Genomic DNA, 17385 nt, shown 5'->3' with positions numbered 1-17385 from the left:
GTTCTATAATGGCAGTAATATTAGTTTCAACATAAATTTATAGTACTTTTCCAAATAGGAACTCAAAGTACACAGTTAGCAGGGCTTTTATTAGATTATTATTATGAATAAATAATTTATGCTGACGAAATCAACAAATTAAATTTATGTCTTGTTCATTTAAGCTGAAAAACTAATCTAAAGCTTGTACAATAACACTCATTATGTTTTGGGCGGGAAAAGTCGACGGTGAGCTCCTGGCTGGAGTTGGGGCTAACGCATCTGGTGCTAGCTAATTATATAACCATCTCCCGACTGGTTTAGAGATAAAACAGGCCAAACTGAGATATTTGTAAACATTTTCCAAACTTAAAGGAAAGCCACAGAAAGGTTGTTGTCGAGGGTAAATTCGTAGTCTTCATTAAATAATCACATTTGCTAATTTAGTCGTTAGCATAAGTGACGCTAAGCTAACAACAAGAGGAAAAAATGGCAGCCGGGAAAATGTGCGTCAGAGGAAACAAGGAGGAAACTGCAGAGGTTTGAATCCCGTTTTAACTAAATATAGCTTACTGGATGTGTTTTGTTTACTCTTAATCATCGTGTAATTGTTTTGTAATGTAAATAATTGCGTATTTTGCCGTAAATGGCTTATTTCCGTCTGCGTTGGAGGATTTAAAGGTGCCAATCGCGACACCGTGTGGCCGTGAAGTCAAGCAATAATCCCGAGCACTTATTAAAGCTTGTGTGGGTTTTTTCCTCATTTTTATAAGTGGACAGGCTTGTTCCTGAATGACCTAAAAACCAAGCAGGAGTCTCTGGTCTTTGTCAAGAGGATGATGGCCGTGGCTGTGTCGTCCATCACCTATCTGAGAGGGATTTTCCCGGAGTATGCCTACAGATCCAGATATCTGGAAGGTGAGAAGATAATCCAGGCATTTAGGAATATCAGGAATTTTATTTAACGCTGTAGGGATTAGTCTGACATTATGATATTAATCATTGAAGTCCCATGTGTGTTGGAAACCCACGTAAACAAGCAACTGAGTATTTTACACATCAAAATAAAAACATTATTCAAGTGTATTTTGGTTGTTATGATGCTTTGTCAAGAAAAAATTTTATTATTTGTTTCTGTCGTGTCTTTTCCTAGACCTGTGCATCAAAGTTTTGCGTGAAAACTGCAACACCCCTGGTGCTAACAAGATTGTGAAATGGTAAATAAAACAATTTTGGCTTCAGTGGCTGTACAGCAGATCAGTGTCTAAACGGGAGTATTCACATTTACAGTCAGCTTTCTGTGACACTGGTGCCCTTTTTGTTTCTCCCAAATCATTTGTCCAGGATGATGGGTTGCTTTGATGCTTTAGAGAAGCAGTATGTAAGTTGACTACATCCTTGACTACTTTAAAGCTTTAAAACGTTTGATCAGTGCTCTTATTTTTTTACTAAGTCTTGTCCTCCTTCCAGCTCCAGATCATATGCATTGGGGTGAGTACACTGTAATCAGTGCGGGTAAATTTTAGCTACATAAAGTTTACAGCAAGTTGTTTCTGCTGCAACCTAGGTCTACACCAATCCACAGGACCCTAACGTAAGTTACATCCTACAACTCTTTATGTGTTTTGTAGTGTTAACGTGATCGTGTAGTAAAGTCATCATTTAGAAACACTGTTTTATGTCTTCTAACGTGCAGTGCATCATTGAGTCGTATCAGTTCAACTTCAGATACACTAAAAATGGACCAGAGGTGGACATACTCAGGTGTGAATTGATTATTTTGGCTTTTATCACCTAGACGTGGCCTGTACCATCTGAACTATTGGTGATGTAACCTCTGTGAGCACACAGGAACAATGATATGGAGATACAGGTGACCCTGGAAGATACCAAAAGAGCCTCGGTGCTGCTTATCAGGAAGCTCTTCCTGCTAATGCAGAACCTGGATGCCCTCCCCAACAACGTCTACCTCACCATGAAGCTGTACTACTATGATGACAGTAAGACACAGAACCTTTTAGGACTTACTGAATCAATTAGGACTCTTAGCCCACTGTAAATAAAAGTTAAAACAAGTACTCCTAAGAGCCTCCCTGAAGCACGTCTCGTTTACCTTGATGGATAACGTTCTAAAAGATGGGAGGAGAAAGTTACAAGAAACTGACTACACTAACGTCTCGCTCTTCTTTCAAAGTCACCCCTGAAGACTATCAACCACCGGGCTTCAAGGAAGGCGTGTGTGACCGCCAGTGGTTCGAAGGCATGCCTGTGCACTTCAAGGTGGGCGAGGTGAACACGGCCTTTCACTCCCTGAGGGTCCGAGTGTCGGTGGAACAAGGCCAGGTGGAGAAACTTCAGAAAGGGAACTACATCTGGCAGTCCAAGCAGGTGTCCCCCGAAGGGGGAACGATCGAGGTGGGTCCAGAGAGAAAACTGTAGTTACGCTGCTGCTTATTTACTCAAATAACTCATTCGGTTCTTTCTGGATTTCTTGTGACAGTTGTTTCCAGAATGTGTCCTGACCTCTTTCACTTTTTGCTTTTTGCTAATTTTGTAGTTTTCATTTATTAAAAAGAAAAAAACCTGAATAATCTCATTTACAGAAGTATTCAGACCTTTTGCAACAACACTTAAAGTTTAGCTCAGGCGCCTGTCATCTCTCTGTCTCTCTGCTGAGATGTTTCCACACCATGACCTGAGTCCACCTGTGGTGAAGGAAACTGATTGGACCGGATTTGGAAAGGCACACACCTCTCTGTAGAAGGCCTCCAGCTGACAGTCAGAGCGAAAACCATTAGTGATGGCAGAAATGAAATGTTTGAGCGTCATTCGGAGCCATTGATCTAGAAAAAGATTTGATCTTGTGGAACCACAGCGACACCTGGTGGTCAAATGGAGTCGAGATTCAATAAGTTTGTCGCAAAACACACAGGTTACACATCACATTAATAATATAAACTAAACTAAAGAAAGAAAAAAAATCCTAAGCATAGAAAATAAGTAAAACAAAATAAGATAAAAAGTGTACTTGTTATTGAAGGACACTGACGCAAGACTGAACTGATCATTGAGGAAAAGAACTGAAATGGTTGTAAAATCAGGCTGCAACACAGCAAATCTGCAGAAAGCGAAGGTCTGAATACTTCCTGAAGCTGCTGTTCGCTCATTTCTGTCAGCGTTTCTTCACGTCTTTACACATTTATGTGACAGGAGGGACCGAAGAAAACTGACGCTGAAGAGGATCTTCCATCTGAGGACGGTACGTTTGCAATTTGTTATTTAAGAGGAAAAAACCCTGACTTTATTAGTTTAACTTAGACTGTGAACGTTCCTTCAGAGTCTGCACAGTTCAAGAAACCTACAAGACCACTGGGGAAGGTACAGCCCCGTTCCACAGCAGGCAGGATAACACAAACTGTACACGTTCGCTGTGATGCAGGTTCAAACAAACGGGGCAGATTTGTTCTTCTTTTCTCTGTCTTTTTTTGTCTCTTTCAGAAAAAAGCAGCTCCCAAAAATCTGGCAAAGAAGAAGAGGAGGAGAATGTAGCCGAGGAAACCAGCGCGAGTTTTGAACCACTTGTTAAATTTTATTGTTCGTTACAAACTCTATTCACGTTTTGGCTTTTGTGATTACAAAACGTGTTCGAAGGATTTTTTTCCGAGGGCGGTCATCAGAAGACACCTACGAGGTAGCATGGGGTTGTCACAGTTTTTAATCTAAACATGAAGACTCTGGGTAATTTGGGTCAGAGCATGAAGTAAAAATGTGTTTTTATTTGTTCGGATTTCTGCATGTAAAAGAAAACGACACATATTTCATTAAAGCAATAAAGCTTGACTGTAAACAATATTTTGCTTTGATATAGAAATCTGTAAATCCCGTATTTTAACCTAACTGAGACTTGAAAGTATCTGGAATCAATCGTAGTTCAGAGGGCTTTGATTTGATCACTTTAAGACTATAATCAGTTTTAAACACAACCACAGATTGTGAATATTTCTCTCAGTTACTGCACTAAACGAGGCTGATCGGTCAAGGCTTGTTTTTCCACATTAGGTCATTCAGGAACATCAGCTGGCTTTCACGTTAACGTTCCCCGGTCCAGCTGCAGCCTCCTCCGGTTCTGTGGCCTAGAAGAGGCTGTCCACATCCCCCATCTCCACAAACACAGTCTTCAGCTGGGTGTAGTGCTCCGCCGTCACCTGGCCGTTCTCCCGCCCTATGCCTGCAGAAAAGATCAGAGATCCGTCTCTGCCTGACCCACTGCGACGGCAGCGGGTTTAAAATGAGGCTTTTCTGAGCCGCTCAGATTACAGCAGATAAGAAAAACAGTGTCAGGCTTCTTAGTCCTCAGCAAAAAGAACTGAATCTGTTTGAGCCTGGTTTGATAAGAAAACTGGTTGAAGTTACAACCCAGCAAATGTAGAACCGACTCCTGGCCGTTGTGAAAACAAGCGGGCCGTACCTGACATTTTGAAGCCTCCAAACGGCACCTCCACAGGCGTGATGTTGTAGTTGTTGATGAAACAGGAACCAGCTTCGAGCCGTTCAACCACTCGATGGGCTCGCCTTACATCCCTGCACACGAACATGGTGAGTTTTCTGTGTTTGTGTTTGTTTTTGTTCCCTGTTCAGGATCATTCCTCCTGTAAACACCAACCTGTCAGGACCCACCGCTACTTGTGGAGACAAAAGTCCTCACATGTTTAAAGGCCATGTTTGGGTTCAGGTTAGGTTTAGGACTAAGGTGTGAACGGAGTTCAGATTAGAGTAATGGTGAGGTTTAAGGTAAGGGTCGGGGTTAGGTTTCAGAAATGAATGAAAGTCAATGCAGGGGTCCTCATAAGGACAGAAAAACAAACGTGTGTTTGCTGTAAGCGATAACACTTGGAGTAAAGTTTACATGAACTGTGACAACGATTAAAGGGATATTTTGGACATTTTGCAGTAATTTTCTGTGCAGAAGTTATGAAAATCAATGGTTTGACTTTGCCAGGGCTCATGAGCAAATGGCTAGTCTGAGCAGGTCCAAGACCAGAGCGGATACCTGCCTTCTTAAAACCGCTCCGATCCCCAAAGTTTTGTAGCGGTTCATGCTAACACTATTTCGTAGACCTTCAGATCTCCATATGGGATTATTTACATGGGATTTTAATTTGCGGGTGCACATAGCAGCAGCAGCTAGCTGTAGCACCTCCAGTAGGAATACCATGATGTCTCCGCAGAAGTATTTGTGTGAGTCCGAAATGGACAGCGGCATAAAAGTTGAACTAATAATTTGCACGAACTAAGACATTTTGAAGACTGAACACCATGGGTCCACTCAGACTAACCATCGTTAATAATGGTGTTTAAACCACCGTCAAACTCACTTTATATGATTGTTTTAGCAAAAATATGACATTTCTGCTGGAGGCTCCTCCAGAAGAACTACTCTTCATTGCTGCCGCTTTTACCTGCGTATGCAGTCACAGAAATCTGTGTAAAAAAACCATCTAATGTAAACTGAGGAAAGTTTGGAGACTGAAGTTGGTTTGAGATGACAGAAATCAACTTTGGTCTCTGCTGCTTTCAGACTCGCTGTGAGTTTGAACCGAAACGGAGGTCGTTCAAAAAGCAATCTGCAACAGGTGAGATATTAATTGTTCACACCTTCGCCACAGAAGCCCACTTCAAAATGGCCGACATATCCACTGAAAGGTTCTTGTCACAAACCAACCTGGTAAAGACGCCTGCAGCCAGACCCATGGTGGTGTTGTTGGCTCTCTGCAGCACCTCCTCCTCTGTTTGGAACGACAACACAGACATGACCGGACCAAAGATCTCCTCCTTCACACAGCTCATCTCGTCTCTGCAGTCACCTGACATGGGAAAGTTAAAAAAAAAGAGAACAAGAACAAGCTTTGACTTCCAGTGTTTTCAGAAGTTTGCCACACTGACAGAAGAAGCTTTTAGTGATACTGGACTTGATAAGAGCGTAGATGAGGTTTTACCCAGCACACACGGAGTCATGTAGTATCCACCTCGGAGTTTGGGATCTGCTGGGACAAACGGTTCTCCTCCACACAACACCGTAGCTCCCTGTCAACGGAGCAGTTTACACCGGAGTTTAAAAACACAAACCTCTAAACGCGCTGCTTTTTGACAAGGCTAATTAAACGCACCTCTTTCTTCGCTTGATCCACAAAGGAAAGCACTTTGTCCAGATGTGGTCTGCTGACCAGCGCGCCCATTCTGGTGCTGTCCAACAGGGGGTCTCCGATTGGAATGGCTTCGGTTCTCCTCACCACCTCCTCCACAAACTGGGGGACGATCTCCTTCTGGACGAACACCCTCGTCCCGTTGCTGCAGACCTGCGAGACAAGCCAGTACATGCGGCATTTTAAGCTTCAGATGTGCCAGTGATGTTCCTAAACGAACGTAACAGGCTGTTAAAACGCAGCAGACGTCTACCTGCCCCTGGGACAGGAAGTTGGCCATGAGAGCTCCCCTCACAGCGTTCTCCAGGTCGCTGTCCTGGAAGATGATCAGAGGAGATTTCCCTCCGAGCTCCAAGGTCACCGGTTTCACCCCCTTTGACACCATCTCCATGATCTAAAAGGTCAAAGACACGTGGGAACAGTCACCCACCCGTGTTTCCTTCCCCGATGAGCGGGGCATACCGTCGCGCAGACCTTCTGCCCCGTGGGCACGCTTCCTGTGAAGGACACTTTGGCCACGTCGGCGTGGCGACACAGTAAGCCCCCCGTCTCCTGGCCCCCCTGCACCACGTTGAAGAGCCCCTCTGGCGCTCCGGCCTGCGCGTAGATCTCCGCCAATAAGACTGCCGTCACAGGCGTCATGGGCGACGGCTTAAACACCATGGAGTTACCTGGTTTACAGCACAAAACAACTCGTTTTGTCTAATCTAACGTGGCTCATGTTGTCAAAGATGATTTAAATCCACGTCCCATCCATGGGGAAGACTTCTCGTGTTTTACAGACGGCTACAACAGCTCAGTGGACATAAGAGGCTAAAACACATGACCACGATAAATCATTTCAAAACTGTTCTCACCTTTAATGTTACACATCCTGTACAACGGGACTAAAAACCAAACTGATCTGTTTGAAGAAAAGCTGGTTGCATTAGTGTGCACACCTTTAGACTAACACTTTATTGGAAGCAGCCAATCAGCAGGCCACACCTCGATTTGACAATATTGCCCCCCCTCTTCTTTCCAAACGTGTCAGACAACGAGGACATCTCTGTGATTCAGGTCTGGACTGTGGCTCGTCGTTTCAGGATGCTCTTCTGGTGAAGCCATTCCTTTGGCTATAAACCCCCCCCCCAAATTTATATGCTCTTTTCATCATAGGAGTTCCACCCCAGGGTGTTTTTAGGTTAAAATAAACAGGAGCTGATTAAACATCCATCCACCGCGGCTAAAAACCCCAGCTCCATAGGTCGGACCAACAGATTAAACAGTTGTCACACATTCAAAACAACATTTTAAGATATTTGTTTGGTTTTTTTAGTTGAACTTTTCAGGATAAAAAGTGGGAAAGGTTTTGAAATGATTTATCGCAGTCTCATTTTTGACTTCGCACCATCCTGACATTGTAAACGTGACCGAACCGTGGTCATTATGGAGACAAGAAGCTGATCATTATAACGTCCTGTCAGCTGCAGAGAAAACCTTCCTACCACAGGCCAGGGCTGGAGCGGACTTCCAGGCAGCTATTTGGAAGGGGTAATTCCAGGCACCGATGCCCACACACACTCCCAAAGGCTCCCTGCGGGTGTAGGCGAAGGACCCCCCGGGCAGCTGGACATGCTGACCTTCACAAAGACAAAAAAAAAAGACATTTTATTAAAAGATGCACTAGCTGTCGATCATATGACAAACCCTCCCAATTAATCTGCTTCAGAAAAACTCGGAGTCTCAGGAAGTGCTGCTGCTCAGGACCAATAGGTGAGAAACTGATTTTATAAATACAGTTTAAAAAAATAAAAAGACATTTAATTAATTCTTGTAATGTTGCTGTAACAAACAAGTTCTGCAGGTTTTTGATGCTCAAGACTTTACATAACCCTCAGAACGTGAATGTTCACTAGTCGGTGATAAAACACCTAAAGTTTGACACAGAAAGTGTGTTTTTTTTGCCTTTACAGAACTTTGTTATATTTAAAAGGGGACATTTTAAAATTAAAGCACAGCTAGATCTTAGCTCAGAACAAATTAACCTAAAATTGCCTGTTTTTATTTGCCAGACTGACAGATTTCTGCCTTAAAATGACTTTATTCAGCTCATGTAGTCCGTCCACTATTTTTACCCGTTTTTTCCTTTCCGGGTCACAGGGAGCTGGTGTCTGTCTCCAGCAATCACTGTGTGAGACACAGGGGACACCCTGGACAGGTCTCCGGTCCATCACAGGGACACATGGAGACAAACGAGACAAACAACCATCCTCATTCACACCTAGGGACAATTTAGAGTTACCGATGAACCTAACATGCATGTTTTTTGTCTGTGGGAGGAACCATATTTAGTCACTTAATATAATTTATTTTTTATATTTGATCATTACATTTACCTCAGTACAGTTACGCCACGGTAAAATAAGCAACATTAGCGCATCCAAATAGCCCAAACCTCGTTTATATTGCTATAATCCTGTGTTGAATTTAATTTTGTGGATATTTATGACAAATTACAAACACTTGAAACTAACGCTCAAACAGATAGAACATCAGGAAGAGTTTTGAAAAAAAAAAATAATTTTTTTTAAAAATTAAACTGAGACGCACCTCTGCTATAATCTTGCTCGTTTGCAATCATAAGTGTTTCAGTGTTAATATTGTTCAAGTCCACGAACTAAATCGACAGAAACAACGAGTCACTCCGAGAGAGCCCCTCAAACAGGAAGGGCGCTCCCCCTCTGCTCGTGGGAGCGCAAGTCGGACATGTCCGCGCGCTAACGAAGACGCATTAGAGCGTGGACGCGCACCGAGGAGCGTACGCATCACTTTGTTCGGCACGAGGTTACAGTTTTGGTACAACAATCCAAAAAAATAGCCCTAAGAGGAGGAAATAACTGCAAGGCAGCGTGTTTATAAGTTGGACAAACCTGCCAGGGTGCTGGCCAGTCCTGCGTAGTATTCAACACACAGTCTGGCAGAGTCCACATCCAGACGGGCCTCTGTGATGGACTTCCCGTTGTTCACCACTTCCATCGCAGCGAGGTCCTCTCTCCTGGCCTGCGTAGGAAGGGACGGCAAACCGTTTTAGACTGCAGTGTCTGAAAACGAAGCCGGACGAACAAAACGGCAAACACCTCAATAATGTGGGCAGCCTCGATCAGGACCCTGGACCTCTCCATCCCAGACATTCTGCTCCAGGGGCCAAAGGCCAACTTGGCAGCTTTCACAGCCTGGTCGACCTCCATGGCCCCACATGGCTCCAAATGGCACAAAACACGCCCTGAAAAATGAAACAAATCAATATTTGTACCTTCTTTTTTTAAAAAAAGGTCATTTTTGAATTTGATGGCAACACGTGTCAAAAAGGAGCTGAGGAGAGCAGCTGCTGGAGGTTTCTTGTTTGGTAAAGGATTCTAGCTGCTCAGCAGTCCTGGATCTTTTTTGTTTCATGATGTGTCAAATGTTTCCTGTAGGTGAGAGGTCTGGACTGCAGGCAGGACTCTTCTACTATGAAGCTGTACTGCTGTAATGGACTCAGTCTAAAGTTTAGCATCATCATGCTGAAATTCCTGAAAAAGATGTCATCTTATTTGGCGCATGTATTGTTCTAAAACCTGAATATACTTTTCTGCGTTGACGGAGCCTTTCCAGATGTGTAAGATGCCCATGCCCGAGACACTAATGCACCCCTATACCATCAGAGAGGCAGAGTTTTGAACAGTGCGCTGATAACAAACCAGGTGGTTTCTCTCCTCTTTAGGATGTGGCGTCTGTGGTTTCCATACAGTTTTCCACTTTACCTCAGTTTTAAACGAGCTTTGGTTTTTGGCAGTTTCTATATGGTGTTCACATCTGGCTTCTTCTTTGCCTGACAGAGCTTTAACCAGCATTCATGGATGGTACGGTGAACTGTGTTTATAGATAATGATTTGTTGAAGTGTTCCTGAGTCCATGCAGTGATGTCCAGAACAGAATCAGACCTGATTTTAATGCAGTGGCCCCTGAGGGCCTGAAGATCACAGCCATCCAGTGTTGACTTTCAGCATTGTCCTTACCTGAGATTTCTCCAGATCCTTGGGAAGATGTGATATTATTATAAGTCTTCACAGTCTTTTTATTGATGAACATTATTCTGAAATTGTTCCACCATCTTTAGACGCAGTCTGCAGACTGAACCTCTGACAGATTCAGCTTCACTTTCACAGCCTTTAGTTGCTCCTGTCTCCACTTTCTGAGGTGTGTCGCTGCCGTCAAATTCAAAATTACCCTAATTTTTTCCTTAAGATTGAACAATTCCTTAGCTTAAACGCTTGATATGTTTACTATGTTCCGTCATGAATAAAATATGGGTTTAAGAGATTTGCAGATCACGGCGTTCTGTTTTTATTGACATTTTACACAGCGACTCAACTTCGTCCAGACAGATGGAAATCAAATGTAAGCCTGTAAGCTACAGGATGAGGAACACTGACTTTAGTTTTTAATCATTTCTAATGATGTGAATAGTAATACAATAGAGGAATCAGTTTTCCTAGTACGCCTAGTGCCCTGACCCCCAGCTGCACATGATCCATAGGGAAGTAGTTTGCTGTGACCACTTGGATGTAAAAAGTCAAGATTGCTTAATAACATTTTACTTCCTTGAATAAGTAAACCCCACACATACATTGTAGAATGACTAATCTGGTAGTTATCCTGTTAAATACGTGACAATGCTTAGATTATCTCAGCAGACACAACAATGGTCAAAGTCCAGGTGGAATATAGAGTCATTAACCCTGGGACTTACCCGTTGCTGGCTCATAAACCTTTTCCTTGTTGCTTTTCCCCTCTTGGCTTGTCCTTCTCTGTCCAGCCCAGAAGTTCAGCGGGATCGTGATGTCCACAGAGCCCGAGGACAAGCACCGAGCAGCGGCGGGCGGCCTCGATAGCACGGCCAGCCTCTGGAGCATCTTCACAGCGGCCCTCCTGGCTCCAGTTGTAGCTGATAACTGTGAAATGTAAACACAATACGCTGCTGAACGACGTGCAGAGCAGCTAACTTCACCACAGCAGCAGAAGCGGACCACACTAGCTTCACAGAAGTTTTAGAGGGAAGCTAATGTTTCCTCCCTCCGTAATATGAGCTGTTTTACGACTGGATTTTTTACTTTATTTAACAGACTTACGCACAGGAATCTTCACATTTAATGTCAGTAAATCCTCCTAACTGTTCCGTTAACTTTACGCCAGTTACGCTCAAAAGGGGCGGAGCTAATTGACGTCGCTAAACAGGAAACAAACAAACGCGGAAGGCTATTTGACAGCTGCGCTGTCAATCACAAACACACGTTTGAGAAAATAATAGTTTAACAAAATTGCATTTAAAAAAAAAAGTTTAAATACAAACATAAAAATCTGAGCATATGTGAAACGTAAATGTGATAAATGTTATTTTTTTGTGTTTAAAAATGAGGAGCTGCGATGTGGGCGGGGCTTGGTCACGGTGACGTTTCAGCGCAGCAGCTCGTGCGGCTCATTGCAAGTATGGCCGGGGACAATGAGGCTCTTCTCAGGGAGCGTGGCGAGAACACCACCGTTATTCGGCAACCTTTTCTCATCGGTGTCTCCGGCGGCACTGCCAGCGGAAAGGTTTGCCTTCTTGCTGGCTTTTGAAAGACGCGTTTTTGAAAGTCACGGTTAGGTTCTTCTCCGTAAGTTTCGGATGATGGGTGTTCGCTCGTGCCGGTTGCTTGTTGACCGCGTGGCTTTAAAGTGACGCAACGGGTCCGCTTATCTACATCTTCCCTCAGCGCTGGCTCAGGGAGCCTCGGAGTGCTGCCGAAATCTGTATTTATTTAGGCGTTTTCCTCATTTTACATGGAATGTTAGGTTCCCGGCAGCACCCTTAGCTGGTTTAGACTCCTACGCAGGGTTCTTGTTAGCTTAGCTGCTAGCTAACCGTAAATTCCATCACATGTGAACAGTGTGGGTGTTGAGCCGAAAAAAGCACCCCGAGTGGAGAAGGCATTTTTGGCAGTGAAATCAATTAATAAACAGACTCGTTTCTTTAGTACCCTTATAAACACCATATCTATTACGTTTTAAAGGTTTATCCATACTTTTGTGTTTTAGGGGTGCGTTTTAAAGAAGGCTAGGCTAATGCTGGCAGCATGTGCTAATTTCTAGGAATTCTCTAGAATGTAGTAAATCTGGTTAGGTAGCTCAGAGACGTGTTTAGTGGGGAAAAAAAACAAATTTCGTAGATTTGTATTGGTGAACATGCCGCCTTTCATTATGTTTCCCATGACAGGTGTGCCTTTCCCGGCAGGGGTTCGGTTTTCGGTATAACACCGGCTGGGTCCAGACAACAAGGCTCGTGCTGTTCCGAGCTCTGTGACGTGTTTGTAAACAATGAGGTCCACGCTGCCTTCCTGCTTCCGCTGTCTTTAGCCTCCTTTCGGCTCCTAAAACCTGCTTTCTCGTAATGTTTGTAGGACATGTCGAACTTGGATTTTAGTTTTAGTCTGCCCGTGTTAAATGAAGTTAGTCTGGTAGGTGTACGGGTGGTGGCAAAAAGTCAAATAGTTAATTTCGCCCGTGGGAAATGTCTTTTTCCTGTTTTTTTGGCCCACATCTTTTTTATGTTCCAACGTTTTCACAGTGCCCTTAGGAGTTAAAGCAGCAGACCTGAAATACTGCTTGGTTTGTTTATGACTTCAATTAGAAATGTGCAGGTGATGTCATCCCTGTTTAACCTGACATGCCCCTATCTCCCAACCAGTCTTCACACAACATGGACGCCTTCAAGTGTGAAGTTAATGCAAACTGTTGTGTTCTCTGTGGTTTAGGTTTAACAGAAGTCATGCTTTGGATTTTGATGACTCTGACAGTTTTCATGTGCCATTAGCAGTGCTCAAGTTACTATTTATACGAGTGATGTAATTTTCCCAAATGGGTGTAGATCTTTTGGTCTTTTTTTATTGGCCCTGTTCCTGATACTTGATGACTTGATAGTTTATATTTTATTTCCTGTCATTTCACGGCTCACTAATTAAGGAATTAAGAGCAGCAAATATTTTGATCATAAAAATAACCCAGTGATGTAGCTTAAAACACGTAAATAATTTAAAAATCTTGTTTTTTTTTATCTCCCTGTTTTTAAGATGAGACAGTTCTGTCTGAAAGGATTGATGTTCCAAGCAGATGAAGTTCCAGATTGTCTCGTTTGTGTTATTCAGCAGACTCTGGTGTTTGTTCAGAGTCAAACCTTCTTGTCCAAAACGGCAGCATCTGGCCTGGGGGACTCAAACTATCAGCGTCAGAGTCGGTTCAACCCAATTCAGTGTTTTATTGGCACAAAGGCACCCAGGCCTCAGGCAGATGGGGAATGCCCTGTCAGCAAACGGGGATGAGAGGGAGGTCAGTGAGGGCGCCCACGGTGGGCCTCTGGGCATTTTGCCTGTAGTTTGAGTTCATTTAAGGTGAGAATTTACCCAGCTCTTCGTTCTCCAGTTGGAAATTCAGAGCTAATTGGGATTTTACTCAGCCTTTTGAATATTTTTCGTATTTTCCAGTCCTTTTTTTCCATTTTCAAAAGAGAGAGGGAGGAAAAAAAAATATCGGTCTGTTTCTGCAGTCATCTGTATGTGAGAAGATCATGGAGCTGCTGGGGCAGAACAAGATCGACCACCACCAGCGTCAGGTGGCGATCCTCAGCCAGGATAGTTTCTACAAAGTGCTGACCCCAGAGCAGAAAGCCAAGGCGCTAAAGGGCCAGTTCAACTTCGACCATCCAGGTATGCAAACACTCCACCAACGTTTTTGTTTTTAAACTCAAAGCTTCACATTTGTATTCATTTTTAGCTTTTGTGTTTGCAAAATGCCAACTTTTCAAGTGGATTTGAGTTGTGGTTGTTTTTCCAAGCTATCCCATGATGCTCTTGGTTGTGCTGACATGAATCACACAGGTTTTTTTTTTCTTTCTTCTCTTTAGATGCCTTTGACAATGAGCTGATCAAGCAAACACTCAAACAAATCCTGCAGGGAGAAACCGTTCATATCCCGGTTTATGACTTTGTCACTCATTCCAGGTGAGCACTTCCATATTTTCACCAGCATTCATTATTTTGTGTCCTCAGAAGACCGAAAACCGGTGTTCAGTAACAAAGTCAGGGTGAACAGGTTGTGAAGCTAACATGAGCTGCTTCTGAACAACACTCGCCTATCATGTGTCTGAATATAAACACTTACAGAGAGGGCGGGGGGTGATTTTCTGTGTCTTGTTCCAGGAAAGAGGAGTTTGTTACGGTGTATCCGGCCGACGTGGTCCTGTTTGAGGGCATCCTCATGTTCTACTCTCAGGAAATCAGAGACCTGTTCCAGCTGAAGCTGTTTGTCGACACAGATCCAGACACGCGGCTCTCACGTCGAGGTGTGTGGAAAGAGTTTGCCGAACACCCATAAACACGACTTAGTGCAGCAGTTTACCTGCTGAACAGAGACATCAAAGTAATGTTAATAAAACACTCAAGCAGGCAGTAAAGTGCCAAAGTGCTGCACTAATAAATGTAAGCCTCTGTGCTTCTTTTTGTTTCAGTTTTAAGAGACATCAATGAACGAGGCAGAGATCTGGATCAAGTTCTGAGTCAGTACATCACATTTGTAAAACCGGCTTTCGAGGAGTTTTGTTTACCAGTAAGTAAAGTTACTTACTTTTGTGAGTTGTGCTGATCCCGACTGCTACACAAAACTAACTAATATTAATGAATTTATCACTGAAGAGGAAAAGACTGCAGTTACAAAGAGTTCACTAGAGGGTGCTGGTTTGCAGCCTTATTTACTGGTTAATTTACAGTAGAATCGCAGCACTTAAACAAAGTTATCAGTTGAACAACACAAAGCAATTCTGCATCGTTAACCAGGTTTTTTCTGTCTTTCTTTCTACCAGACAAAGAAGTATGCAGATGTGATCATTCCACGAGGAGCAGATAATCTCGGTAAGGCCGCAGTGATTATTATGGAAACAGATTTTCCGTTTTGTATTAAACAAGCTTGGGCGCCATCCCACTGTGGGACAAAAATAAACACTGTCCTGCCAAGTTTTTGTTTCTCAGAAGCTCTGAAGTCTGAACAGGTCATGCTGATTATTTATGAATCAATGAACTCAGAACAGAGTGAACTAGACAGTTAATGAGGAAATGTTCCAACATTCATCAGCTTTCTTCTATAGAGGTCTGTAGGAATTTGGGATTTCCTTTTGTAATAATCTGAGCTGACGAACTACCATGTTTTGATATATGAAGTGTAAAAGGGAACCAAGATGCCAGTGGCTCATTAAGGTCACCAAAAAAAGCCCTGAACTATAAGGGGAAGAAACATCTTGTTGTCACACATGAATGTTTGAGTCTCAAAGACACTACTTCCAGTATTAAGAAGAAAAATCAAAGCCACCAAACAGAAGAAAGTCAGTTGAACAGCGATAAAGGCCTCGTCAGGATTCATGAGGGAGTCTCCCCAAATGTCTCCCAACTTCTACAACAGGTTGCGGAGTCGCTCCGCCACATCGCTTGAGTTTTAAACAGTTTGTGCAACAACTTCTGTTCTCAGTCATCACAGGCGTTTTCCCTGTAGATGAAATCATAAATGTGGGGAAAAGTGGACAAGTAAATATAGTACAACCTCTAAATATGAATTTAGACTAAAGATTAATGCATTTTCTCACAATTTTGAGAGATTTTTTTCACCATCTCGTCTCCCAACAGTTGTATCTCAGTAAGATGGAGGCTTAAGGGCGCTAGAGTGTTTCTGCCGTGGAACCCTTAATTATTATTTGAGGTTTCGGTTTAATAAAAAGCTGAGGAGCGTGTCTAAAAGCAAGTCTCGGTGGTGTTGTTGCGTTTAACCCATGTGAAACCCTCCCTTGTTCTTGCAGTGGCCATCAACTTGATAGTACAGCACATCCAGGACATTCTGAACGGTGGACCCAGCAAGCGTCACAACGGCTGCACAAACGGACTCAGCACCCCGAGGCAGCGGCGAACGTCCGAGTCGAGCAGCCGCCCTCACTGACCTCGTCACGCACCTCTCTCTTAACGGAGCGGAGAGGTGTCGCGCTGTAAATAAGGCCACCCGGCATCGCTGTATTTAAGAGAAGGAAAGAAAAAAAGACCCAAATAAGTAATTGAAACGCCTTGTGTTATGACTCCTCGATCAGTTACTTTAATTGTATTTGTAAACGTGGATTAAGATTTCGGTTTGGAGGACTACGGTCTTATTTAATGCTCATGGGTTCAAATTAATCCCACATTTTCCTCCCTAATTTTGTTATTTAATTTTTTTCTAAATGCGTTTCCTGCTGCTCCATGGCTTCTCTTGCCAATAATAAAGAAATAGGGAAACTATTTTATTGTTTGCTAAAACTTGAACTCCTGATGTCTGGAGCACTTCAGTGTTTGGAGGGTTGAAAACAAAGATTGCACACTGTATTGACAATCTGAGGAGCGTTTCTCACCGCCGCCGTGTCGAGGCTTTATGTCGCCTTTGGCTCTGATCGCACCATGTTGGCCACCTCAGTGTTTGTCGTTATTCAGAGGAACCTGTCAGTACTGTTCGCCACGTGAAGCTGGTGAGTACCACATCAACTGCAGCCCACACTGGACGGTTGAGTCAGCTGCTTCCCAGATTAGTGAAACTGATCGTTTATTTTTGGATTTCTTGTATCATCTAATCGAATTAAACACGTTTCCTTATCCCCATGTCAGAATGGCTGAAAATTTTTGATTAATTCGTGTTTTGTATTTTCTAAAAAAAACAAACAAATATACTTTTCTTACCTCCAAATTTAGATGCTAGCCAAACGAGCTGATTCCATTATCACACATACAAACTCAGGTGAATACCAAGTGATCTGAAATGCCACAAACGCGTGATGGGAGGGTGTTCATTGCCACAGCAATAGCAGTCATTCCAGGTGTGTGGCAGAGACCCACCATAATGCCTCAGGTTTGCATGCTCAGTATTTACATTAGGAACCAGTCTCTGGTATGGTGAAGCTGGATCGGTTTTCTATACCACGTTCTGTGTTGTGTTTAGTGCAATTGAATGAATGAGTCGTACTGTATGAAAGGGGGAAATCAGAAACTGAACTGTGACGTGTATACCTGTCAGTTTCTTAACAGTAAATAAACTAATGCAGATCATGTGTTTTTCTCGAGTGGTTATTGGGATAAGGATAAGG

At 43.3% G+C, this 17385-nt stretch overlaps 3 protein-coding genes across 6 annotated transcripts; 2 read left to right on the top strand and 1 right to left on the bottom strand.

Moving 5' to 3' along the window:
• Window positions 1–153: 153 nt before the first annotated feature.
• Window positions 154–4183, top strand: zte38 (zebrafish testis-expressed 38). The gene is made up of 12 exons (XM_025006835.2): window positions 154–519; window positions 753–897; window positions 1133–1196; window positions 1324–1360; window positions 1450–1470; window positions 1547–1573; window positions 1676–1743; window positions 1831–1979; window positions 2174–2394; window positions 3190–3238; window positions 3317–3357; window positions 3478–4183. The coding sequence occupies exons 1-12, from the start codon at window positions 469–471 to the stop codon at window positions 3526–3528; spliced, it is 924 nt and encodes a 307-aa protein (XP_024862603.1). The 5' UTR covers window positions 154–468; the 3' UTR covers window positions 3529–4183.
• Window positions 3677–11433, bottom strand: aldh9a1b (aldehyde dehydrogenase 9 family, member A1b). 2 transcript variants are annotated; one of them, XM_017420299.3, is made up of 12 exons: window positions 11336–11433; window positions 10957–11158; window positions 9302–9447; window positions 9095–9224; window positions 7670–7804; window positions 6657–6853; window positions 6436–6576; window positions 6147–6335; window positions 5976–6063; window positions 5702–5843; window positions 4448–4560; window positions 3677–4207 (listed from the first exon to the last, which is right to left on the bottom strand). In XM_017420299.3, exons 2-12 carry the CDS (start codon window positions 11117–11119, stop codon window positions 4113–4115), a joined length of 1539 nt encoding a protein of 512 aa, XP_017275788.1. In that variant the 5' UTR covers window positions 11120–11158; window positions 11336–11433; the 3' UTR covers window positions 3677–4112. The 2 variants fall into 2 exon arrangements, with proteins under 2 accessions (XP_017275788.1, XP_017275790.1); XM_017420301.3 differs by having other exon boundaries at window positions 11340–11430.
• A 211-nt stretch (window positions 11434–11644) lies between these two features.
• uck2b (uridine-cytidine kinase 2b) lies at window positions 11645–17347 on the top strand. Of its 3 annotated transcripts, XM_037981818.1 has the most exons (8): window positions 11698–11798; window positions 13313–13630; window positions 13724–13945; window positions 14143–14239; window positions 14438–14580; window positions 14746–14843; window positions 15097–15145; window positions 16081–17347. In XM_037981818.1, exons 3-8 carry the CDS (start codon window positions 13807–13809, stop codon window positions 16215–16217), a joined length of 663 nt encoding a protein of 220 aa, XP_037837746.1. In that variant the 5' UTR covers window positions 11698–11798; window positions 13313–13630; window positions 13724–13806; the 3' UTR covers window positions 16218–17347. The 3 variants fall into 3 exon arrangements, with proteins under 3 accessions (XP_017275791.1, XP_024862604.1, XP_037837746.1); XM_017420302.3 differs by lacking the exon at window positions 13313–13630 and having other exon boundaries at window positions 11645–11798; window positions 13786–13945; XM_025006836.2 differs by lacking the exon at window positions 13313–13630 and having other exon boundaries at window positions 11683–11860; window positions 13786–13945.
• The last annotated feature ends 38 nt before the right edge of the window (window positions 17348–17385 follow it).

Source organism: Kryptolebias marmoratus, linkage group LG20 (assembly GCF_001649575.2).
Source record: "Kryptolebias marmoratus isolate JLee-2015 linkage group LG20, ASM164957v2, whole genome shotgun sequence".
NCBI lineage: Eukaryota > Metazoa > Chordata > Actinopteri > Cyprinodontiformes > Rivulidae > Kryptolebias > Kryptolebias marmoratus.
The sequence above is the reverse complement of the archived record's forward strand: the minus strand, read 5'-3'. Positions and strand labels throughout refer to the sequence as shown.

Coding starts and splice junctions, on each gene's coding strand:
- uck2b (XM_017420302.3), top strand. CDS start 11,694: ATGGCCGGGGACAATGAGGCTCTTCTCAGGGAGCGTGGCGAGAACACC. Junction 13,946..14,142: donor GTTCAACTTCGACCATCCAG/GTATGCAAACAC, acceptor TCTTCTCTTTAG/ATGCCTTTGACAATGAGCTG. Junction 15,146..16,080: donor ACGAGGAGCAGATAATCTCG/GTAAGGCCGCAG, acceptor TTGTTCTTGCAG/TGGCCATCAACTTGATAGTA.
- aldh9a1b (XM_017420299.3), bottom strand. CDS start 11,119: ATGCTCCAGAGGCTGGCCGTGCTATCGAGGCCGCCCGCCGCTGCTCGG. Junction 6,854..7,669: donor CGCTCCAGCCCTGGCCTGTG/GTAGGAAGGTTT, acceptor GCTGTAAACCAG/GTAACTCCATGGTGTTTAAG. Junction 4,561..5,701: donor GCTGCAGGCGTCTTTACCAG/GTTGGTTTGTGA, acceptor GTTCGTGTGCAG/GGATGTAAGGCGAGCCCATC.
- zte38 (XM_025006835.2), top strand. CDS start 469: ATGGCAGCCGGGAAAATGTGCGTCAGAGGAAACAAGGAGGAAACTGCA. Junction 1,361..1,449: donor ATGCTTTAGAGAAGCAGTAT/GTAAGTTGACTA, acceptor TCCTCCTTCCAG/CTCCAGATCATATGCATTGG. Junction 3,239..3,316: donor GGATCTTCCATCTGAGGACG/GTACGTTTGCAA, acceptor ACGTTCCTTCAG/AGTCTGCACAGTTCAAGAAA.